Raw genomic sequence first — 26,228 nt, forward strand, 5'->3', positions numbered from 1 at the left:
GGAAGACATACTAGTGAAATAGTTAAGTTTGATCAGTTTCAGACTGGAAGTTACTTGAAATTTGGCTCAAAGTGGCAGAAATGTTTGATTTTTCCTGAAGAAGGGTAGGGTTTCCTCTTACAATGCCCTTCCCAGTCTGTTTTATGGGTTTTTATTAGCCCCTGTCATAGGGCTGCCCCAACCATAGGGCTGTAAATGGTACTTCACTTGTACAAACTCTGACACTCTTTGGGAGCCACTGCTGAGTCACCTCATGGAAAACACCCGGGCCAGGACCCGTCCTGGCTAACCTGCATCGGATGGCCCAAACTGTGACAAGTCATTCTTAGTTACCATATTTCACGGCTTATTAGATGCATTTGCTTTTTCCATAAAATGTCTCCAAAAACCACCCTGCATCCTATAAACTGAAGGTCAGTGTAAAATTACCATAGGGATGTAAAATTACCATAAATTTCAGTGGAGTAAATATTACTTGGTATTAGGCACTCTTAACTTTTTTTTTCTGATTATTACCTTCTAAATTGGGATGCATCTAATAAAAACAGGAAACCCTCACTCTTACAGCAGGTTAGTTCCAGGCTATTACTATAAAGCAAAAATCGCTGTAAGGTGAATCATAGCTTTTTTCACTTTCAAATGCTGCTCTTTGCTGATGACACTGTGCTCTTGGGAGATTCTGAAGAGAAGTTGCAGAGATTGGTGGATGAATTTGGTAGGGTGTGCAAAAGAAGAAAATTAAAGGTGAATACAGGAAAGAGTAAGGTTATGAGGATAACAAAAAGATTAGGTGATGAAAGATTGAATATCAGATTGGAGGGAGAGAGTATGGAGGAGGTGAACGTATTCAGATATTTGGGAGTGGACGTGTCAGCGGATGGGTCTATGAAAGATGAGGTGAATCATAGAATTGATGAGGGAAAAAGAGTGAGTGGTGCACTTAGGAGTCTGTGGAGACAAAGAACTTTGTCCTTGGAGGCAAAGAGGGGAATGTATGAGAGTATAGTTTTACCAACGCTCTTATATGGGTGTGAAGCGTGGGTGATGAATGTTGCAGCGAGGAGAAGGCTGGAGGCAGTGGAGATGTCATGTCTGAGGGCAATGTGTGGTGTGAATATAATGCAGAGAATTCGTAGTTTGGAAGTTAGGAGGAGGTGCGGGATTACCAAAACTGTTGTCCAGAGGGCTGAGGAAGGGTTGTTGAGGTGGTTCGGACATGTAGAGAGAATGGAGCGAAACAGAATGACTTCAAGAGTGTATCAGTCTGTAGTGGAAGGAAGGCGGGGTAGGGGTCGGCCTAGGAAGGGTTGGAGGGAGGGGGTAAAGGAGGTTTTGTGTGCGAGGGGCTTGGACTTCCAGCAGGCATGCGTGAGCGTGTTTGATAGGAGTGAATGGAGACAAATGGTTTTTAATACTTGACGTGCTGTTGGAGTGTGAGCAAAGTAACATTTATGAAGGGATTCAGGGAAACCGGCAGGCCGGACTTGAGTCCTGGAGATGGGAAGTACAGTGCCTGCACTCTGAAGGAGGGGTGTTAATGTTGCAGTTTAAAAACTGTAGTGTAAAGCACCCTTCTGGCAAGACAGTGATGGAGTGAATGATGGTGAAAGTTTTTCTTTTTCGGGCCACCCTGCCTTGGTGGGAATCGGCCGGTGTGATAATAAAAAAAAAAAAAAATAATAAAAGCCTGATAATATGTTTACACTATCATATAATTAGTGAACAATATAGCTAGGCCTAAAAAATACATATACAGTACACACATTACTTACCTTAAAATATTTTTGTCCTTAATTTATAGTTAGTGGTGAATATATTTCTTGTAGAAAGTCTGCAGAAAGAATGAGTATACAGCCTCTCCTCACTTAACAACAGAGTTCTGTTCCTAAGACCATGTCGGTAAACAAATTTGTCACTAGGTGAGGAGCATACTCTAATGGTATTGGGTTTGTGTTTACAGTGTTTATACAGTAGTGTACTGTATATTGTAATAAACAGAATAGAGGGAATCAGCTCTCAATGTACATTATTTAGGTATGCATACTGGTCAGAGAGCCGGTCGTAAGTCTGAGTCGGTAAACGAGTACGTCGCTAAGTGAGGAGAGGCTGTAATTGAAAATTGCTAAATTAGCAAAGCATTTTAACCTTTTGAGGGTTTCAGCCATACTAGTACAGCTTACGCACTAGGGTCCATGACATACTAGTACTCATAAATTCTAGCGCCTTCAAATCTAGTGAGAGAAAGCTGGTAGGCCTACATATGAAAGAATGGGTCTATGTGGTCAGTGTGTGCAGTATAAATAAAAATCCTGCAGCACACAGTGCGTAATGAGAAAAAAAAACTTTGGCCATGTTTTTGGATTAAAAGAGCGACTTTGCACTGTATTTTCGTATGGTATTTATTGTTGTATTCTAGTTTTCCTTGTCTCTTTGTATAGAATGGAAGACATTACAGAAATTGAGATGATTTTGACTGGTTTTACAATGAAAAGTACCTTGAAATTGAGCTCAAAGTAGCAGAAATGTTCGATTTTTGCCAAAGTTCAAAAGTAAACAAATCATGCTAAGCATCCAATACACGTCAACTGGTGAGTCTAATATTCTTTCACAAGTGCGCCGATATTATTTATACCATCTCTACACTAATGCAGTAATCTGCATAACAGTAAATCTATTTTTTTGTGAGAATAAAAATTCAAAATGGAAAGCAAAAGAATGTAAGAGGGGCGTGGGGACGTGACTAATGAACAGAGGAAATGTTATTTTAGTGCCAGGAATGTCTTTCTTGTTTATTCTGGACCCTATTTGGAAATTGGCATCTTCTGAAATTTGTGGGAAATTGGCAAAATTCTGACCACTATTGGATAGTTGAAATCGGTAAATTGGTGGTTTCTTGTACTCATTCGATAGAAAAAATGGAGTTCTAGCAAAATAGTTATGATTTTTGTCAACTAGTACATTGGAATTGGCCGAAAATAGGGCTCAAAGTGCAAAATCGCCGATGCGTAAACATTGTCGAGACTGCTAACTTCGCGAGAGCATAATTCTGTAAGTTTTCAATCAAATTTCATACTTTTGGTGTCATTATGATTGGGAAAAGATTCTCTACCTTTTCATAAGTTTTTTTTTTTTTTTTTTTTTAAATTTGGGGGACCCTGAGAACAAGTCTCTGAGAGGACCTGTGGACCCTGAAAGGGTTAAAGAGAAGCACTGTAAATTAGGACCTGCCTGTATAGGAGAGGCCTGGAAACATGATTAATGAACAGGGGAAAGGTTGATTTAGTGGCAGGAATGCCGACAGGATTTTTTAATTTAAATTTTTTTTAATCTTGTATAAAATTAGTCAAATTACTGACCTCTGTGCACATATAGGATAGTTCTGATAGTTGAATGGGTGCTGTCTTGTTCTCAGTTGATAGAACAGGAAGGAATACTAGGGAAATAGCTAGAAATTGGGTTGAATTGAGCACTGCAGCTGACTTAAAATGGGGCTCGGCGGGAGAAAGTTGATGCGTCATTTGCTTCTAGACTGCCAACTTTAAGCCTGTGCAGTTCTGTAAGCTTTCCATTAAATTTTGCATAATTAGTGTCACTACCTTCAAAAAAGAATTCTCTTTGATTTCAAGAGATTCTTTTTTTGTTTTTGAAAAATCATGAGTCTGTGCTTTTAATTTTGGGGGGCCACAACAGTGAAAAGGTTTAATTCAGGTTGTTCTTGCTTGTTGATATGAAAGTTGTGGGGATGGTGGGTGTGACTACTGGGCTGAAGTGGATAGCTGTGGTTGTGTTGACGTGGATGCAGAGTTGTCAGATAGTGAGAGTGCCCAAATTTATATGCATTTTTTTTAACTGGATGAAAATCATGATGCTATATTCAAGTTCAGTGGGTTGATAAGAATTAGAATGAGTTTTAATAATTTCTTTAAACTGGCCATCACTCATTGAGTTAGGGTGATCCAAAGAAAACAAGAGGAAACACATTCACTTTCATTCATTCAGTTGCTGTTTTCTCAGAAGTGTGCTAACATCATAGTCCTGATTGTCTTTATAGAATGAATTTGCTGTAACTCATTTTAAATGAGGTTATATCATAATAGCTCATTTTTTAACACTGTTCATTTCCCACAAAGATTGCAAGTACGTAGAAAACAGTTATTGTCACTTTTAGCCATATTTACAAAAGTTCCTGGATATCACAATTCATATGATCCTCTGAACTACATCATTGCCCATCCTTTGAAATGCAGGTTTTATTTCCCTACTCTTGAATTCTAGTCAGGCTAACTTTTTTTTCTGAATCCTTTCCTGAATGTTACATTGCCCATACTCTTAGCACACTAAATTCTAAAAATTGCATTTCTTGACTGATCTATCCTGCCATACACATTCCTGCTGATTGCTTAAGTTCCTCTTACTACTTAATTAACCTTTACACATTTCAATGCTTCCTGGGATATCCCATATTCCTTTCTCCTTCCATCTTAGATTTATGTAGCCTCTTGTGTTTTAAATGACCAAACAGTTCTTGAAAATCTCCCCATCCCCTTTACTCTGAATTATATCTTACATACCACCACATTGTCTTCTAATTTCTTCACTCTTTACATTCATTGTAATATTCACACTACACTTTCACCTTAACCCGTAAACGGTCCAAACGTCTATATATGTTTTTTCGACATTTGAAAGTATGTAAAAAAAGTAGATCTTCTTTTTGTTTTTTTACATTTGAAAATGTGTAAAAAAAACTTTGATCTACTTTTGTAGCACTACACATGTGAACATAGATCTGCTTGGAATGTTTACGGGTTAAATATGACATTCACTTGATCTCCAGCCTCCTCCTTGCTGCATCATTGTTAGTAAGACCATATCTCATCCATATAATAGTATTTATACCCCTATACATGATATACAGTGATATGTAGATGATGGTGAAATTATTTTTCTTTTTTCGAGTCCCCCTGCCTCGGTTGGAGATGGCTGACATGTTAAAAAAAAAAATGGGTATATTCTCTTTTGCAGTCGATGATAAACTTCTTGTTCTCAAATGATGCCTCAACACTCCTCCTGCATTTTTTCCACTCTTTTATTCTATGTCCAAGACTGGGCCATCAAGTAGTTTTATAACATAACTGGGCAGTAGATAGGATTCACCTCTTCTCTTATACACCTATTTGGTTCTGCCATATTTTTCCAATCTTAAGTCCAATCTTTCATTGCCTCAACATTCTTATTTTCATTACCTTACTACTTTTATGTTTACATTCATCCTCTTCCTCTTAGTTTATCCTCCAAACTTGTTTTCAAAATCCTTAAATCAGGACTATCAGCAAAGAGCACCTTTGACAGCTCTTGTTTACCAAATTCATTCTTTTTGCCCATGCCTCTCCCATCACTACCATTCATTTTTTAAACCCCCTTCTATATATACATAAAACCACCATGGTGACAACATGTAGTACCTCGCTGTTTCCCTTATGTTTATTAATCTGAGCTCTGCTTTGTGAAAACTGTTCTGTATACTGCACATTTGAACATTGCTTCTCCAGTTCTCTGGATTACTACACATTTTTAAAGTAAATTTTACAGTAATGCTTTTGGAGTGACTGCTGTATATTAGTGTGCAGTATTTGTAACTGCAGCACCAGTATTCTCTATGTTGTGAACTTTCATTATTCTCAGAATTATTTAAATTTAGTTCAACATTAAATAAAATTCTACAGAAAATGGAAGTGTAATTCTTTCATTTATTTCAGTTCTGTACAAAAGATGGCCTAGGCATACTTGAATTTGTATTGAGATGCAGATTGAATGCTCATGCTCATGCTCAGTAGTTTGTTTTTATTCATTGTCTTTGGAAGTAATGTAGTACTTAGTCATTATTTGTGCATTTCTCTTTTTATGTGGTCTTAGTAGCTCATATAGTACCTGCAATAATTTTAGTGCAGATTTTTCCATCAAGACACATCTTGCAGCCTAATACTTTTTCCTTATGTATGTATGGTTTTACTTTATTGCCAAGAGCTCTGAGTGATCTCCAAGGTCAACACACTCTTGAAGTCGCACATCTTGATTCAGTTTTTCTGTATTTTTAGCATCTGGTATAAAATATAATTTTTAGCATCTGATATAAAATATAATTTTCCCAGAAGTACTTATCAGGCCTGGGTTACAGTATTGTACTGTAATTTAGTAATACTCATACTGGCTTTGTGAAATGAAACCTTCAGTCCAGTTTTCTATCATTCTCTCCTACAAAGCACTTGCCTTAGCCAAGACTTACATTCATTCTCTATACAAGAGCTTCTCTTGCGTAGCGCCCCAGACGTATATATATGTTTCATTTGTCATTCATTCAACATTGGCACGATATGCCTGAGTCGCCTATACATGAGAGAATGGGTGTGCACACTCAGTGTGTGGCATATGAAAAAAAATTGGGGACGCTTGGGTACCACATGTTTTTTTTTCCTATAAAAAAAGAAATTTTTTTATTTTCTCAAAATATTTGGGGCGCTGCGCGAGAGAACGTATATGTATGTTTGGACCGTTTAAGGATTAACAACTCATTCCATGCATCTGCCCACCTTTCCTGTATTTTTCTTGATAATGTACATATTCTTCAATATACGTCTTAAACATTCTCTCAGCATTTGTTGTACAAGTCATATTCCCTTCTTTCCATAGTCCATGACTGGTGGTGGGCAGGTTCAATGCAACTTTATTGACTCGTGTACAGTAGTTGATACTGTTGCTTTCATTCACACAAAAAACTCCCACTGTATTCACATTGTTGTTGTTGTTATTATTCTTATTATTATTATTATTATTATTATTATTATTATTATTATTATTATTATTATTATTGTTTTCACTTCAGATGTATTTATTTGTTGTATAGTGGAAAAATGGAGAGAATATTTTGAGGAGCTTTAAATGTTGATGGAGAAGGAGACAGTGATTTCATGCATTGGCCAAGGAGGTATAACATCTTTTAGGAGTGAGGAAGAGCCAAATGTGAGTGTGGGGAGGTGCAGGAAGCAGTGGGTAAAACGAAAGGGGGTAAAGCAGCTGGGATTTATGGGATCAAGACAAATATTAAAAGCAGGTGAGGATATGGTTTTGGAGTGGTTGGTGCTTTTGTTCGATAAATGTATGAAAGAGGGAAAGGTATCTAAGGAGTATTTAGAAGAGGGTAGGGAATGTTGCATTTATGAATTTAGAAAAGACGTATGATAGGGTGAATAGGGAGAGCATTGTGACAGATGTTACAAGAGTATGTAATAGGTGGTATGTTACTGAAAGCAGTTAAGAGTTTTTATGAGGATAGTGAGGCTCAGGTTAGGGTATGTAGGAGAGAGGGAGAATATTTTCCAGTGAATTTAATAATAAGACAGGGATGCATGATGTCACCATGGTTGTTTAACATATTTATAATTGGGGGATGTTAAAGAAGTGAATTCTAGTTGCTGGGGAGAGGTGTGGGATTAAAATACAGGCTGTCCACAAAAACACACTCTGATTTCAAGCAGGTATAACATGTAACTTTATTGTAATAATCTTTCACAGTTAGTGGCTTCAGATACAGGATTTCAGTCAGTTTCATGTGGTATAGGGTAGCATTAAAGGCACTCAATGTGCTCCCCTCTGGTTGCTCGGCAAACATCGATGCGATAATCCAGTTTGGTCCAGATGCTCTGCAGCATATCTGGTGTTATCATGTGAAATGCTTCAGCGACTGAAATTTTCAGCTTCTCCAGGGTTGCAGGTAGTGGTGGTATGTGAACTGTGCTCTTCACATACCCCCAATGAAAGAAGTCACAAACAGTAGGTCTGGTGACCTGTGCAAGTGCAAGTTACATGTTATACCTGTTTGAAATCAGGGAGTGTTTTTGTGGACACTCTGTATATAGAATTTAATACAAAGTGGGAGTTGTCACAGTTGCTCTTTGCTGATGGCACTTCTTTTGGGAGAAATTTGAAGAGAAGTTACAAAGATTGATGGATGAATTTGGGAGTGTATGTAAAAGAAGGAAATTAAAAGTGAACACAGGAAAGAGCAAAGTGGTGTTGATATCAAATAAATTAAGTAATGAAAGATTGGATCTTAGATTGGAAGGAGGGAGTATGGAGGAAGTGAATGTGTAAAGACATTTGGGAGTGGACTTGTCTGCAGGTAGGTCTGTGAAAGATGAGGTAGATTGTGGAATTGGTGAGGGGGAAAAGGTGAGTGGTGCATTGAGGCATCTGTGGAGACAAAACATTATCCATGGAGGCAGAAAAAGGGAATGTATGAAAGTATAGTGACACCAGCACTCTTATATGGGCGTGAGGCATTGGTTGTGAATGTTGCCGTAAGGAGGAGGCTGGAGACAGTGGAGATGCTGTGTCTGTGGGCAATGTGTAGTATAAATATTATGCAGAGAATTCATAGTTGGGAGATTAGGAAGTGTGGGAGTCCTAAAAATATCCAGAGGGCTGAGAAAGGATTGTTTAGGTGGTTTGGACATTTAGAGAGGCTGGAGCAAAATATATGGCTTGGAGAGTGTATAAATCTGTAGTAGAGGGAAGGTGGGGTCAGGGAGATCTTCCTAGGAAAGGATGGCAGGAGGGGGGTAAAAATTTTGTATTTGAGAGGCTTGGACATCCAGCAGGCATGTGTGAGCATGTTAGATAGGAGAGAGTGGAGGCAAGTGGTTTTTATGACTTGACGTTTTGTTGCAGTGTGAGCAGGGTAATATTTATGAAGGGATTCAGGGAAACTGGTTAGCCACACTTGAGTTCTGGAGGTGGCAAGTACAGTGCCTGCACTCTGAAGGAGGGGTGGGAATATTTGTAGTTTGCAGTGACATCTGAAATGTAGTACGTATTAGTGGACCTCTGGCAAGACAGTGATGGAGTGAGTGATGGTGTAAGTATTTCTTCTTCATGTCACCTTACCTTGATGGGAGATGGCCGACATTTTAAAAAAAATCCAAAAGTTTCTTAGCCACTAACTGCTTCAAAAAAATTTTTAAAACCAAATCCTTATTTTGATGTAAATTTATGCATATCAAATTTATTGTCAAATACAGTGGAACCTCAAATATCGAACTTTCTTCGGTCCAGAAGGCTGTTCGAGTGCCACTACCGAACGAATTTATTCCCATCAGGAATAATGTAAATTAGATTAGACCATTTACAAACCTCAAAAATACACTTATAAAAGCACTTACAAAAATACACTTACATAATTGGTTGCGTTGGGAGCAGTTCGATTTTTGAGGTTCCACTGTATATGTAATACAGTCAGGTTATCCAGATTCCATTCAGTACTCATAATCATGCACTTACTGTCACCACTATTTCTACCCTCTCCTCCAATAATTATTACTGTCTATTCTAATTTTTTTTTTTAATATAGCGGCCATCTTCTACCGAGCTAGGGTGACAAGACAGAGAGAACACTCGGTCATTCATTGAATTAGCGTCTTGCCAGGAAAGGTGCTGCCATCACAGTTTAGATGACTTTCCAAATTCTGGCAGCCTCATCCCTCCTTCAGAATTTGGGCACTGTACTTCTCGCCTAAAATTATCATTGCTAAATATTTCATAAGTTTTTCTTGAGACATCTTAATTTATATTAAGTTAGCATTCATATAATTTAACCAACTACTTGACTGCTGTACGTAATCTCAAGTAGTTTTAAATTCTAACTTTAGCATGACCATAATGCTCTGCATAATCAGGGTCTTTTTAAAATGTGTGAAATAAATATTACGTGTGTAACAGTTATGTACATTTTGAAAATATAATTTTTGTTATCTAGGTATAGGCTCCCAAAATTTCCTTCTGTATAAATTGTTTGGCACTTGAAGCTAGTCTGAATTTTATTAGTATTACATTATTTATCATTGAACTATATCAATGTTCTGATGCACATACTGATTGTAATGGAGTCATAGCATAAATGAACACAAACTTGGTTATTGACAGTATAATCTTGGCCAAGCAAGGCAAGTTGATTTTTGTTCATATTTAGTTGCTCCTTTGGTCCCCCACCATCATGATTGGTTTCTTCTGGCAAAAATGCTGTGCAATACTAGGATTTAGGTGATCTTCCTTCTGTATCACATGGAACTGATTGGTAATGTGTAATAGTGAATACTCCATACATTCCAAGTGGTTCAAATCATCCAAGTTCATGTGTGTAGCTAGTGTCTTGGAAGGTTCATTCAGCAACTGGCCCTGTACCAGCTCTTAAGGCCTACAGCATCTGCATTTCTATAAAGTCAAAGTGCAGCATTCTGCCTGCAAACCCAACTGCTGTCAATACGGTGGTCTGATCCATCTGTTCTCCAGTGGGTCCTACCTCTTCTCTTGGTGGACCAACACCTGCACCTCCTGATCCATCTCCTCTCCTTGCTGATTCACCTGTTTGTTTTATGCCAGGATTAACAGCTGCTGCTCCATACAGTTAAACATGGCCTTACATTTCTTATCTATTCTTAGTTGTGTTTAGTGTGTCTGGTTTATTCTGCTGTAGTTCTGGTTTGCTGTTTTCTTTCTATACAATTTTTTTTACCTTAAGAGTTCAGAGCATCAGCTCTACTATTCTTACTGGTGTTTAACCCTTTGACTGTTTTGGTCGTATATATACGTCCTAAGCGCCACTGTTTCGGACATATTAATACGCGTAAATTCTAGCAGCTTCAAATCAAGCAGGAGAAAGCTGGTAGGCCCACATGTGAGAGAATGGGTCAGTGTGCACCACATAAAAAAAATCCTGCAGCACGCAGTGCATAATGAGAAAAAAAAAAACTGACCGTTTTTTTTGGATTAAAACGCTGAATTTGAGGTGTATTTTCATATAGTATTTATCATTGTATTCTCGTTTTCATGGTCTCACATGATAAAATGGAAAACATATTCCAGAAATAGAGATGATTTTGATAAGTTTCACAATGAAAACGATCTTGAAATTGAGCTCAAAGTAGCGGAAATGTTCGATTTTTACCAATGTTCAGGAGTAAGCAAATCGCACCACACGTCCAATACACGTCAACTGGGGAGTCTAATATTCTTTCACTAGTGCACTGATATTATTTATACCAATTTTACAATAATGCGTTAGTCTGCATAACAGTAAATTTTGTATTTTTTGTATGAATAAAAAATCAAAATAGAAAGCATTAGTAATATAAGAGGGGTCTGGAGACGTGACTAATGAACAGAGGATATGTTATTTTAGTGCCAAGAATGTCTACATTGTTTATTCTGGACCCTATTTTGAAATTGGCATCTTTTTTAATTTGCATGAAATTGGCCAAATTGCCAATTTCTGACCACTTTATTGGGTAGTTCAAATCAGTAAATGGGCAGTTTCTTGTACTCAACTGATAGAAAAAATGGAGTTCTAAAGAAATAGCTATGAGTTTGGTCAACTGGAGGAACGGAATTGGCCAAAAACAGGGCTCAAAGTTGGCGAAATTGCCGATGCGTATATGTCGCCAAGGCCGCTAACTTCGTGGGAGCGTAATTCCGTGAGTTTTCGACAAAATTTCATACTTATGGTGTCATTACCGTCGTGAAAAGATTCTCTATCATTTCATGAGATTTTTTTTTTTTTTTTCCCAAAATTTTGTGACAGAATGACAGTTTCAGAAAGGGGCTTGCAACAGTCAAAGGGTTAATGAAGGTCATTAATCACTCAGATTTACAATGTGCACTGAATTTTCTTCAGCTTATTGATCTTGGCAGTCTTTCACTCTTGGTATTGGGGTCTATTGGCAATTCCCCTTATGTATGATGGAAGGCTGTCAAGCAGTCTTGTCACCCAGACATTTGCTGTGTTTTCTCTCGGTGTACTCATGGCACCCCAGTTTTTCATGGGGGGGGGGGGGTATGTTGCATCATCTGCTTATCATTAGTTTTGTAGGGAATGATTTCTCTATGCTTATTTGGGACCAGTCCCTCTAGGATTTTCCAGGTGTAAATTATAATGCATCTTTTCCATCTGTGTTCCAGGAAGTACAGGTCAAGGGACATCAAATGTTCCTAGTAATTAAGGTGCTTGACTGAACTAATACATGCAGTCAGTGAAAGTTCTCTGTACATTCTCTAGATTTGCAGTTTCACCTGCCTTGAATGGGGCTGTTAGTGTACAGCAGTACTCCAGCCTAGAGAGAACTAGTGATTTAAAAAGGATCATCATTGGCATTGTATCCCTTGTTTTGAAAGTTCTCATTATCCATCTTATCATTTTCCTCAGATGTGATAGTGACACTGTTGTGAGGCTTGTAAGTGAGATCCTCTGACATTATCACTCCCAAGTCCTTCACATTAGTGTTTCACTCTGTTATGTGGTTAGAATTTGTTGTATACTCTGTCCTAGCTATTATTTCCCCAAGTTTTCCACAACAGAGTAATACTGCACTCTTGATAATTGTAACGTGTAGAGGCTTATTGGAACACATTTTAATGGTGACAGCTTATTGAAGAAAATATGAAACACAGCCATTGATGGATTACCAAGGTTCATTGTTCAATAAAACTGATGAATCTGAACTGCCCTAGAGAAAAAATTGGACTGACTTTTAAATTTACGAAGATCCAGTAGAGCCAGGTTTTATGAGGTAATGAGACAAATTATATGAATTTTTTGCAGTACTGTTTTGTTTTTTTATAAATATTGTATTATACAGAATGTTTTATCCCTTTAATGAGTAAAAGGCTCAATAAAAATTGATTTAATATAGGGAAAGGAGATCAGTGGAAAGGAAGAAAGGGGGGGTTGTAAGAGACCATTGAAATGCAAAGGGGCTGGGAGATCACTGGACAGGAGATCACTGATCACTGGAAAGGTTGAAATGGGACTGGATGTCAATATATGAAAGAGGAAAGGGAGATCTTAGACTGCAAACACTATAAAGATTCAGACAAACATCAGTAAATATATAATGTAGTTAAAAAAAAAATGACATGGTCAGGAAGTGACCCAGCTCATGGTAGTTTCAGAGGATGGGGAGAAACGTTTCAGTTTCAAACTTTGGGACAAACCAAGATTTTTTCCACACATGTAGGAAAGTCAAATCATTCAGACAGAACTTTTGGAGCTACTCTACACTAAGGATCAAATTTTTGTAAAGAAATACATACTGTAGTAAAAAAAAAGGTTAATTTATTAGAATTATAAATTTGTAAAAGTAATTTTAAGCAGAATTGTTGAGTAATATAGTGTGAAATAAATAATTTGGTGAAGAAACTTATTTCTGGGAGCTTTCTTTATGGGATGGATACCTTGTGCTTTTTTTTTTATGGTTTGACTGAGAGTGGTGTGTTCTTGATTGCCTCTAATGAGTTTGAATGTATGTTGTATGAGTATTAATTTTAACTGGTTCATGGTTGGTAGCACTCTTATGATCATCAGGTCATAGTATTCAGAAAATCTCAACTTCTTTCTACCTTTTTTCTCCACTCTAATTATGTTGCCTTCACCTTTATATTTCCTCCTCCTATTTCTGTCACTCCTTCACCACCTCCCCCCTTTCCTTACCACTGCTGCCTGTCAACCATGATGGCCACCCGTCTCCCTCACTCTTCCTCGCCACAATGCATCTCTTGTCAGTATCCCCCTTCCTCGCTGTCACCCTCCTCTCCCTTACCCTCTTTTACCTTCCTTTCCCCTCACCACCATCCTCCTGTGCCTTGCCACCTTGCTCTGTCTCTTATCCCTTACCTCCATATTCCTTGCCATCATCCTCATCTCCCCTGCCACTGCCCTCATCTCCCCTGCCACTCCCCTCATCTCCCTCACTGCTGCTCTCCTCTTGCTTCCCATCGCCTTCCTCTTCCTTGCCATCACTTTCCAATCCCTTGCCACCATTTTCTTCTCCCTCACTGTTGCCGTCTCCCAGAATATTGCCCTCTTTGCTGCCGCCCTCTTCGCTGCCACCCTCCTCTCTCCTTTCCCACGCTGTTTCGTGCATCTCCCTTGCTGTTGTCCCCTTCCATGCTGCTGTCCTCTTTGTCCACCTGCACCCTTTCTTCTCCATCTACACATTCCTTCTCAGAATGGTCTTGTTTTACCCTCGCCCTTCTCTGCCCTCATTTTTTTTCCCCTCCCCTCTCTTATTTCTCCCCTTTCCCTCCCTTCATTTTATGTACGTATTGTATATTTGCACAGTTGAATTTACACTGAAGGATTGATTTTCTTCTTGAATATAATTATTATAGCATTTTTCATGTACAGTACTGTATATCATTAATGGTTCTTATTTTTTTTTTACGAGGCCATCTTTTAAATACAGTACTTTAAAGATCGTTTATCTTGCTTCCGTGAAACAGACGTCTGTGCAAGAATTGTCGTATCATATGTGGTATTTAATAACTGAATTCCTGATAGGAGTTATTAGGCATTTTGTTTTTACTTTAAAGCTTTTTGCCTTAATATAAAGTCTCTCTCCTGTATATACTGTAGTCTCTAGTTAGGTATTGTTTTCTAAACAAATTCATCGGTATCTTTTATGCATTGCAGTACATTGGAACAAAGTACATGCTTGTCATATTCAATCAACTCATAATGTTGGCAGGTAGTAGATGACAAATGCCTACACAAGGTGAATCAAAGATATACCATAAGCTTTTTGTTGAAGGATGGACATATTGTCTGCTGTGGGGCTTGAAGTACAGTACTTGACAAAGCCTGCCCTACATCAGACAAAAATGTCCTTAAATAAAAGGTTTACTGTGTGTCTGATCATTATGATAATGTTGCTCTCTTGATTCTTCGGTAATAATGTAACAGTGTTGATCTTGGTGTGTAAGGCACTGTTTTCTGGACACACCTCAGTTTATGCTTGATGAATTATAGGCTTGATAGTTAAATTCCACAGGTTGTGACAATAGTATACATTGTCTGCACATGGTTGATAGCAAAAACAATAAGATTCGACCAAGACTGAAAGTCACATTTAAAGTTTCTTCTTTTAATAACCATAGTTTGAATTGTCATTGTGAGAGCAGAGGCATGAAGGTGAGGGTGAGGATTATTATATATACAAAGTAAATCTTTTTTGGAATGAATCTTATCAATATTCTTAAGAAGGCAATACTGGCATCGTGAATGCATCTCTTCATATTTTTAACCTAGATATAAAGATCTTGTTCTTAATGATGTTCATGGGAAGGATTTCATTTAGATAATCATATTTTTCAGTAAAAGACAGAAGCTGTGTGATAAACACTATTTCATTTTTATTACTTTTATGGATTAACATTGGAATATTAATAGTTATTTTGATTATGTATTTGTTTTATATGTTGTAGTGCACCCCATAGTATGGACTATTGAATAATTTTTAGTGTAATTTTAATTATTCCAACATCTGTCCCCCTAGTCTTTGACCCAGGGATCACACACTATACCTTTTAACCTGTGTTAGCCACCCAGTGTTGACCTGGCTTCTGGGCACTTACCAACCTTAACTTGCTCTCCTTTGAGTTTAAAGGTGGTATACTCACTAAACTTGATATTGTTTCATGTGTTTTTTTTTTTTTTTTTTTTTTTTTAAATTTTGTTAGTCATTAATAATTATTTACAGGAAGCTATATAAAATGAAATAGTTAAGGGTATTTAATTTTTATGCAGGGGAACATGCTGCAGCCAAGCTTTTAGAGGTGGGCTGCTCTTAAAACTGAAATATTGTTTATAATCCATTAAGTTAATATATAGCTAGGCAGGTGGTCCATGCTGGACCCCACACTAGCCTTCTACATGTTGGACACATTCAGGAAGCCATGCAGTCATGATGCTTCAGTCTTAATACAAATTTACTGCCAGTCACTTTACTGCCTCTCTTAAGGATGCTCTTATCAAATGCATTTTTTTCCTTTATAAAATTTAATTTATTCTGGAATGATTGCTTGTTTTAATTTAGTATCATTCTCGATATAGAAACAGTACATTTAGTCACATTGGATATATACAGTAATACTTTATACATATGTAAGTGATTTACATTGGTGGTTTCATGTAATTGATAAGTTGATTCTCTAATACTTTTGAGAACATTGTTGTTTTCAGTCAAATAGCTATGTAAAAATTTCAATAAGAGCTCTTATTTTTTATACATTTATGATGCCTACATATGTAATACACATGTTGTATAAATGAAAACCTTAAAAAGTAAAATGTACACTGACACTCAAATTAAGCTTTGTGTTTAATACTAGGTTATTATCTAACATTCTTAACAATAATAATAAATGTTTTGATGTACACTATTACTTTATAATATAATGGCATCCCTTTGCACTTGTATTCTTATCACTAGATTTCTGCCTTATATAAAAAATACATTTGTATGAATAGTGTCTTAAAATAAACCAAGAAAACCTGTAAAATGAATGCCTGAAGAAGCATACAGGTGTACAAACAAATACTTAGCATATACATCCTTGTTCACATGGACATACACTTGAGTGAACTGATGGGAAAGATTTATAAAATCTTTAATAAAGTGGAACAACAGATGTGGAAAATAACACATCTTGTTGGTATTACCATACGTATCATTTGTCAGGAAACTAACGTGCCAAAAGGACACTAAAATGAGCCCTTTTGAAATTGGTTGTAGATGGCTAGAATGATTTCCAAAAAAGTGATGAGATGTGTCACAACCACTGGAATATTTAGATATTTGACATACTTTAAAAGGGACATCATTAGCAAAGCTCTACTCTTATAGCTACACAACACTTTGTTGTCAAGAAACATGCAGTATGCTCTAAAGAATATTTTAAAAAATATTGAGCTAAATTATTGTAGGTAAACAGATTCATTTGAAGTTAATGGTACTGCCAGCTGTTAGTTGTGCCATAAAGGAGTTTGTTTTAATAATGTCTTTATTAAAATATATGAGATTCAGTTACCAACTTTAACAAAAAAGCAATAATAATGGTTTAAATGAGAATCTGCTACTAGATTTCATGGGACCTTCCACATCACAGAAAAAAGTTAAACATTTAAGTACATATATATAGGCTGTCAGTGCTTCAGAATGCTTTGGCAATCTTCTACCTTAAAGATTGTGAAATATTCTAATAATGTTACAGAACAAAATTATCATCCTTAATGTTCATGCTGAGACACTTAATTTCTTGCAGGTCTCCATCACCAGAGCCAATTTACAACAATGAAGGAAAGAGGCTAAACACCAGGGAGTACCGCACTCGGAAGAAGCTGGAGGATGACCGCCACAATTGCATTACGAGGATGATGAGCATCAATGCTGATTATAAACCACCTGCAGATTACAAGTGAGCAACCGTGCTGTCTTTTATTATAATTTAATGCACTATATAATAGGTTAATTTTGATGAGCATCAGAGCTGATTATAAGCCACCTGGGGAATACAAGTGCAGCTGTACCTTCATATCTTTATACAATGTAATGCACTATAATGGGCTAATTTTTATTAACACAGTATTGTTGGGAGCAAAATCTTCAGTACAGTAATAAAGTGTAATTCTTTTTTTAACACACTAGCCATCTCCCACTGAGGTAGGATGACCTGAAAAGGAAACACTTTCACTTACTATCATTTACACTATCACTTTCTTGCCACAAGCATGTAAATATGACAGTTCAGATGTCCCTCCAAACAGCAAATATATCTAATCCTCCTTTAGAGTGCAGGCACTGTACTTCCCACCACCAGGAATCAAGTCCGGCTATCGGGTTTCCCTGAATCCCTTCACAAAATGTTACCTTGCTTATGCTCCAACAGCTCGTTAGGTCCCAAAAGCCCTTTGCCTCCACTTCTAAGACTCACACTTACCTACTAGATGTTCAAGCCCCTTGTGCACAAAACCTCATTTACTCCCTTTCTAGGGGCAACCCCTACCTGCCTTCCCTCCACTGCAGATTTATACACGCTCCAAATTATCCTATTTTGCTCTGTCCTCTCTAAATATCCAAACTGCTTCAGCAACCCCTCCTCAGTCCTCTGGATAATACTTTTAGTAACCCCACACCTAATCTCCAAGCTACAGAATCCCTGCAAAATATTTACACCACACATACACCACACATTGCCCTCAAACACAACATCTCCACTGTCTCCAGCCTCCTTGCTGCAACATTCCCACCCTATGCTTCACACACATACAAGAGTGTTGGTACCATTATACTCTCATACATTTCCCTTTTTGCCTCCATGGATTGTTCTTTGTCTCTATAGATGCCTCAGTGCACCACCTACCATTTTCCCTCAATTCTATGGTTCACCTTGTCTTTCATAGACCCAACACGTCCACATCCAAATATTTAAATGCATTCACCTCCTCCATCTTCCAGTCTGATACCTTTTACGTAGAATGAAAGGGGGTAAAGCAGCTGGAACTGACGGGATCATGACAGAAATGTTACAAGCAGGGGGGATATAATGTTGGAGTGGTTGGTATTTTTGTTTAATAAATGTATGAAAGAGGGGAAGGTACCTAGGGATTGGCAGAGAGCATGTATAATTCCTTTATATAAAGGGAAGGGAGACAAAAGAGATTGTAAAAATTATAGAGGATAAAAATTATAGAGGATAAATTTACTGAGTATACCAGGAAAAGTGTATGGTAGGGTTATTACTGAAAGAATTAGAAGCAAGACATAATGTAGGATTGCGGATGAGCAAGGAGGTTTTAGAGTGGGTAGAGGATGTGTAGATCAAGTGTTTACATTGAAGCATATATGTGAACAGTATTTAGACAAAGGTAGGGAAGTTTTCATTGCATTTATGGATTTAGAAAAGGCATATGATAGTGGATAGAGGAGCACTGTGGTAGATATTGCAAGTATATGGAATAGGTAGTAAGTTACTAAATGCTGTAAAGAGTTTTATGAGGATAGTGAGGCTCAGGTTAGGGTGTGTAGAAGAGAGGGAGACTACTTCCTGGTAAAGGTGGGTCTTAGAAAGGGATGTGTAATGTCACCATGGTTTAATATATTTATAGATGGGGTTGTAAAAGAAGTAAATGCTAGGGTGTTGGGGAGAGGGGTGGGATTAAATTATGGGGAATCAAATACAAAATGGGAATTGACACACTTTTGGCTGATAATACTGTGCTTATGGGAGATTCTAAAGAAAAGTTGCAAAGGTAAGTGGATGAGTTTGGGAGAATGTGTAAAGGTAGAAAGTTGAAAGTGAACATAGAAAAGAGTAAAGTGATAAGGGTATCAAATGATTTAGATAAAGAAAAATTTTATATCAAATTGGATAGGAGTATGGAAGAAGTGAATGCTTTCAGATATTTGGGAGTTGATGTGTCAGCAGATGGATGTATGAAAGATGAGGTTAACCATAGAATTGATGAAGGAAAAAAGGTGAGTGGTGCATTGAGGTATATGTGGAGACAAAATACATTATCTATGGAGGCAAAGAAGGGAATGTATGAAAGTATAGTGGTACCGACACTCTTATATGGGTGTGAAGCAACGAGGAGGCGGTTGGAGGCGGTGGAGATGTCCTGTCTAAGGGCAATGTGTGGTGTAAATATTATGCAGAGAATTCAGAGTGTGGAAATTAGGAGAAGGTGTGGAGTTAATAAAAGTATTAGTCAGAGGGCTGATGAGGGGTTGTCGAGGTCGTTTGGTCATTTAGAGAGAATGGATCGAAGTAGAATGACATGGAGAGCATATAAATCTGTAGGGGAAGGAAGGTGGGATAGGGGTCATCCTCGAAAAGGTTGGAGGGAGGGGGCAAAGGAGGTTTTGTGGGCGAGGGGCTTGGACTTCCAGCAAGCATGCGTGAGCATGTTAGATGGGAGTGAATGGAGACAAATGGTATTTGGGACCTGATGAGCTGTTGTAGTGTGAGCAGGGTAATATTTAGTGAAGGGATTCAGGGAAACCAGTTATTTTTATATAGCCAGACTTGAGTGCTGGAAATGGGAAGTACAATGCCTGCACTTTAAAGGAGGTGTTTGGTATATTGGCAGTTTGGAGAGATATGTTATATATCTTTATATATGCTTCTAAACTTGTATCTGGGCACCTCTGCAAAAACAGTGATTATGTATGAGTGAGGTGAAAGTGTTGAATGATGATGAAAGTATTTTCTTTTTGGGGATTTTCTTTCCTTTTGGGTCACCCTGCCTCGGTGGGAGACGGCTGACTTGTTAAAAAAAAAAAAAAACTTTTTATTATTATTATTATTATTATTATTATTATTATTATTATTATTATTATTATTATTATCACACTGGCCGATTCCCACTAAGGCAGGGTTCCCCGAAAAAGAAAAACTTTCACCATCATTCACACCATCACTGTCTTGCCATAAGGGTGCTTTACACTACAGTTTTTAAACTGCAATGTAAACACCCCTCCTTCAGAGTGCAGGCACTGTACTTCCCATCTCCAGGACTCGAGTCCGGCCTGCCGGTTTCCCTGAACCCCTTCATAAATGTTACTTTGCTCACACTCAACAGCATGTCAAGTATTAAAAACCATTCGTCTCCATTCACTCTTATCAAACACGCTCACGCATACCTGCTGGAAGTCCAAGCCCCTCGCACACAAAACCTCCTTTCCCCCCTCCCTCCAACCTTTCCTAGGCCGACCCCTACCCCGCCTTTCTTCCGCTACAGACTGATACACTCTTGAAGTCACTCTGTTTCGCTCCATTCTCTCTACATGTCCGAACCACCTCAACAACCCTTCCTCAGCCCTCTGGACAACAGTTTTGGTAATCCCGCACTTCCTCCTAACTTCCAAACTATGAATTCTCTGCATTATATTCACACCACACATTGCCCTCAGACATGACATCTCCACGGCCTCCAGCCTTCTCCTCGCTGCAACATTCATCACCCATGCTTCACACCCATATAAGAGCGTTGGTAAAACTATACTCTCATACATTCCCCTCTTTGCCTCCAAGGACAAAGTTCTTTGTCTCCGCATACTCCTAAGTGCACCACTCACCCTTTTCCCCTCATCAATTCTATGATTCACCTCATCTTTCTTAGACCCATCCGCTGACACGTCCACTCCCAAATATCTGAATACATTCACCTCTTCCATACTCTCTCCCTCCAATCTGATATCCAATCTTTCATCACCTAATATTTTTGTTATCCTCATAACCTTACTCTTTCCTGTATTCACTTTTAATTTTCTTCTTTTGCACACCCTACCAAATTCATCCACCAATCTCTGCAACTTCTCTTCAGAATCTCCCAAGAGCACAGTGTCATCAGCAAAGAGCAACTGTGACAACTCCCACTTTGTGTGCTTCTTTATCTTTTAACTCCATGCCTCTTGTCAAGACCCTCGCATTTACTTCTCTTACAACCCCATCTATAAATATATTAAACAACCATGGTGACATCACACATCCTTGTCTAAGGCCTACTTTTACTGGGAAATAATTTCCCTCTTTCCTACATACTCTAACTTGAGCCTCACTATCCTCGTGAAAACTCTTCACTGCTTTCAGTAACCTACCTCCTACACCATCACCTGCAGCATCTGCCACATTGCCCCCCTATCCACCCAGTCATACGCCTTTTCCAAATCCATAAATGCCACAAAGACCTCTTTAGCCTTATCTAAATACTGTTCACTTATATGTTTCACTGTAAACACCTGGTCCACACACCCCCTACCTTTCCTAAAGCCTCCTTGTTCATCTGCTATCCTATTCTCCATCTTACTCTTAATTCTTTCAATAATAACTCTACCATACACTTTACACTCAACAGACTTATCCCCCTATAATTTTTGCACTCTCTTTTGTCCCCTTTGCCTTTATACAAAGGAACTATGCATGCTCTCTGCCAATCCCTAGGTACCTTACCCTCTTCCATACATTTATTAAATAATTGCACCAACCACTCCAAAACTATATCCCCACCTGCTTTTAACATTTCTATCTTTATCCCATCAATCCCGGCTGCCTTTCCCCCTTTCATTGTTCCTACTGCCTCACGAACTTCCCCCACACTCACAACTGGCTCTTCCTCACTCCTACAAGATGTTATTCCTCCTTGCCATATATTGTATGGTATATATTTAAGATAAATTGCACCTAGTGTAGCTATTGCTATATTGAGGAGTATTGTATTCAGTAGATGTTAGTAGTGAAAGTACAATTTCAGGATTATGTAATTTTGATGCTCATTTAAATCCATTGTAGGAAATGTGTTATTTCTGTGGGCAGATATATAACATGGAAAGCAAGACATTTTGATTACCCTCTGCCATTTACCAGATTCTAAAATTTTTCACTTATTTTCTAGACCACCAGTAGTGAAGGTTTCCGATAAAGTGATGATTCCACAAGAAGAGCACCCGGACATCAATTTTGTGGGACTTTTGATTGGCCCTCGTGGAAACACACTGAAAGCCATGGAGAAGGACACAGGTGCAAAAATAATAATTCGAGGCAAAGGATCTGTAAAGGAAGGCAAGGTTAGTGAATGATTAATGGAGTGGAAGTGTATAAGAAACTCCTTTTATACCTTATTCAAATTACCCTTCTCACTTTTTTTTTTTTTTTTAAGCCATCTCCCACTGAGGGAGGGTGACCCAGAAAGAAAGAAAATCCCCAAAAAGAAAATACTTTCATCATCATTCAACACTTTCACCTCACTCACACATAATCACTGTTTTTGCAATTAGATACTTGTAGCCACAGAAGCAGAAGTTTACTTGTGATGGTCTGCCTTTAATATCATTTTAGAAGTTTTATAAATTTCCTATGATTAACACTTCCTGCACTTCAATGTCCTCTTAACCTTTTGTCTTCCAAGATGTTGGGTAAATTTTCTAGACTTATTTTGGGGAAAAAATGGTGCCTTCAGTACCATAAAATATGGTACATGCGTTTCTTAAAATTTAATTTATATGATCTTGTGACAATTTACTCGATTAATAACTCCTAGATTCCTTTGTATGATACTCCCAGAAAAAAACCACGAAGTGGGTGTGGTTTGAAGCCATAGCAAGTGAGTCTTAAAACTCCAGGCCAGTATGTAAGCCACTGGCCTAGTGGCTTACTCATTGGTCTGGAGTTTTACAACTCGCTCGCTATGGTTTCAAATTTCACCTGTTCAGTGGTTTGTTTGCGATCGTGTTATTACGATTTCATAATTTATACTCCCCGAATTTTGCTAAACAACATAAAGTATATTCACATGGTTTGATTTTTGCCTTCTCCCGTTTCCATAACATGGTATTTACCAACATTAAGTTCCATCATCCATCTGTTACTACATTTGTACATTTTATTCGGATTATTTTGTAAAGATTTTACAGTAATTTTGATTGTTTTTTATCTGCAAACAGTTTAATATATTTTCTGTGACATCTTGTAACTCATTTATATACAGGAGAGCCCTGCTTTACAGTGCTTCACTTTACAGTGTTTTGCTACCCATTCTTCATTCAGACTTCCTACAGTAAATATATTCATGACTCACTATATGCTAAGGACAAAAATATTTTAAGATAAGTAATGTGTGTACTATATATGATTTTTTTAGGCCTAACTCTATTACTTAATATATGATAGTGTATACATGTTATCAGGCTTTTCTATGTAATTGAAAGTGAAATAAGCTCTTTCACTTCATAACAATTTTTGCTTTACATGGTAGCTTGGAACCTGACTTGCTGTATAAGCGGGTTATCTGTGTACTGCTGTAAAAGTGAAGCCTAAAAAAAACCATACCCCGGTCGGGATTGAACCCGCGGTCAGAGTCTCTCAAAACTCCAGCCCAGCGTGTCATTACGATTTCGTGAGTCAAGTTAAGTGGGGCATGCCTGTACATATATTCAAAACATTATAGGTGCAAGTACAGATCCTTGTGGCACCACAATGGTAACAGTTTCCCAAGAGGACATTTTCCTTATCATTATTGGCATCTTCCTCTGTCTCATCTGCTAGAATAGTTTGCTTTTTATTCCTCTTATGTTTCAAAGTTTCCAGATTCTTATTAAAAGCCTCCTTCTTAAAATCTAGCTAATATTTCCTTTCATTGTTAGAGAACACTATGAGAGATGTATCACACTGTACCCTAAACCACAACAGGTAGAAATTTTCCTCCTTCCTCTCAGTGGGAGAGGGTGTGTCCACCTTGGTGAGTTAGTCATCGGAAGACTCCATGGAGGCTTTAAACAACATCTGTGCTGTTCATTTCTATCCAAAGCCTAGGATGATAATTTTCAGATAAGGCTGTTTCTGAGTTAACAAAGAAAACTGTATCGTGTCCTCAATTTCTTGACACTAGCCAAAGCACTTAATAGAGAATAATTACTGAATGATTGATCTTAAGCATTTTGAGTGTACTTATAGGCTCCACAGATTCAGTATCATGCAGTTCACTCAAATTACTTTTGAACTTTAAAGGATGCAATAGTACCCTCTACATCAAAGTGTAATTTCTTTTCTTCACTGGAATGTTTACTGGAATGTCTAGGGGAAAAATATGTTACCAAGAGTGAAACCCCTGTGTTAAATTGTGACACAAACCTCCCTCCCTTCTCACTTTGCAGTTACTCTTGCCACATCAGGGTGGATATTGTATTCCAGCTGAGACAACCTTAAAATCTTATGCGCTATGATCGTTGTTTATGTGAAATACTGTGATGAATGGTTTTTGAAAACAGACAAGTTGAAGAATTGAGACACTTATGCAACATATGGGAATCTTTATTGAAGAAACGTTTTGCCATACCGTGGCTTCATCAGTCCAATACAAAGTAGAAATGGGTAAGGAGAGGAGGAGTTTGAGGTAATCAGTCCTTCAGCCTGGAATCGATGTGTTCAGTCCGTCACTCTTTGGCCCTATGCTGTACTTCCTACAAGAATTATGGACTGAACACATCGATTCCAGGCTGAGGGACTGATTACCTCAAACTCCTCCTCTCCTTACCCATTTCTACTTTGTATTGGACTGATGAAGCCACTGTGTGGTGAAACGTTTCTTCAACAAAGATTCCCATATGTTGCATAAGTGTCTCAATTCTTCATGTGAAATACTAAACCTATGCAGATCATTCAGTGTAAAAAGTGGTAGCAAATTCTTCCCTACCTCCCACATTGATTCTCTTATAATCCTACTTTGTCATGTTCCGAGATGCTGGTCTGTACTACGGTTAATTTACACACTAGAAGCAGTACAGGTATACTTATTAATATTTCTACCTGCATAGAAAGAGCTACTGGCAATGTTGAATACCATTCCACATGCCACAAAAAAAGGATAATACTGTATATATTATAATACTTGAATATATTTAGTTGTAGCTACAGTTAGAGTAAGAGGTAGATGGGACAAGGAAAATGGCAAGTCACAATTAAGAAAGTGAGATAGCCAGAAAATAGGTCAGTAGAAGAAAATGCCAGAAGATAAGTTAGGCGAAGAGACTATTAGAAGACAGACCAGAAATAGCTTCGGATGTTCCTGGTGTCTTTTTTTTTTTTCAAAAATTTATTTAAGTAAGAGAGAGGAGAAAGTGTGTAAATTAAGGGAGGAAGTAGTTCGGGTGAGATATAAGCAACTATTGGCAGAAAGATGGGCTAGTGCAAGTATGAGTAGTGGGGGCTTGAAGAGGGTTGGAATAGTTTTAAAAATGCAGTATTAGAATGTGGGGCAGAAGTTGTGGCTATAGGAGGGTGGATGCAGGAGGAGAGAGGAGTGATTGGTGAAATGATGAAGTAAAGGGTGTGATAAGAGAGAAAAGGGTAGCTTATGAGAGGTTTTTACAAAGCAGAAGTGTTATAAGAAGAGCAGAGTATATGGAGAGTAAAAGAAAGGTGAAGAGAGTAGTGAGAGTATAAAAGGGGAGCAGATGATAGAGTGGGAGAGGCACTGTCAAGAAATTTTGATGAAAATAAGAAAAAAAATTTGGAGTGAGATAAACAAGTTCAGAAAGCCTAGGGAATGAAATTCATGCACTGGCCAGGGAGGTATACCATCTTTTAGGAGTGAAGAAGAGCAGGATGTGAGTGTGGGAGGAGGTTCATGAGGCATTACGTAGAATGAAAGAGGGTAAAGCAGCTGGAACTGACAGGATCATGACAGAAATGTTAAAAGCAGGGGGGGATATAGTGTTGGAGTGGTTGGTATTTTTGTTTAATAAAGAATAAGAAGAAAATTGTCAAAGTGGGAAGTCTGAATGTGCATGGATGTTGTGCAAATGATAGAGAGATGATTGTGGATGTTATAAATGAGAAGAAGCTGG

At 37.9% G+C, this 26,228-nt stretch overlaps 1 protein-coding gene across 2 annotated transcripts in view; it reads left to right on the forward strand.

Moving 5' to 3' along the window:
• Positions 1-26,228, forward strand: part of LOC128699639 (splicing factor 1) — a 55,500-nt gene that overhangs the window by 14,543 nt on the left and 14,729 nt on the right. For both annotated transcript variants that reach the window (XM_053792378.2, XM_053792377.2), the window contains exons 4-5: positions 17,149-17,301; positions 22,280-22,451. In XM_053792378.2, the coding sequence (XP_053648353.2) occupies positions 17,149-17,301; positions 22,280-22,451 (325 nt within the window). The remainder of the gene's footprint in view (positions 1-17,148; positions 17,302-22,279; positions 22,452-26,228) is intronic.

This window comes from Cherax quadricarinatus, chromosome 67 (assembly GCF_038502225.1).
Source record: "Cherax quadricarinatus isolate ZL_2023a chromosome 67, ASM3850222v1, whole genome shotgun sequence".
Lineage (NCBI taxonomy): Eukaryota > Metazoa > Arthropoda > Malacostraca > Decapoda > Parastacidae > Cherax > Cherax quadricarinatus.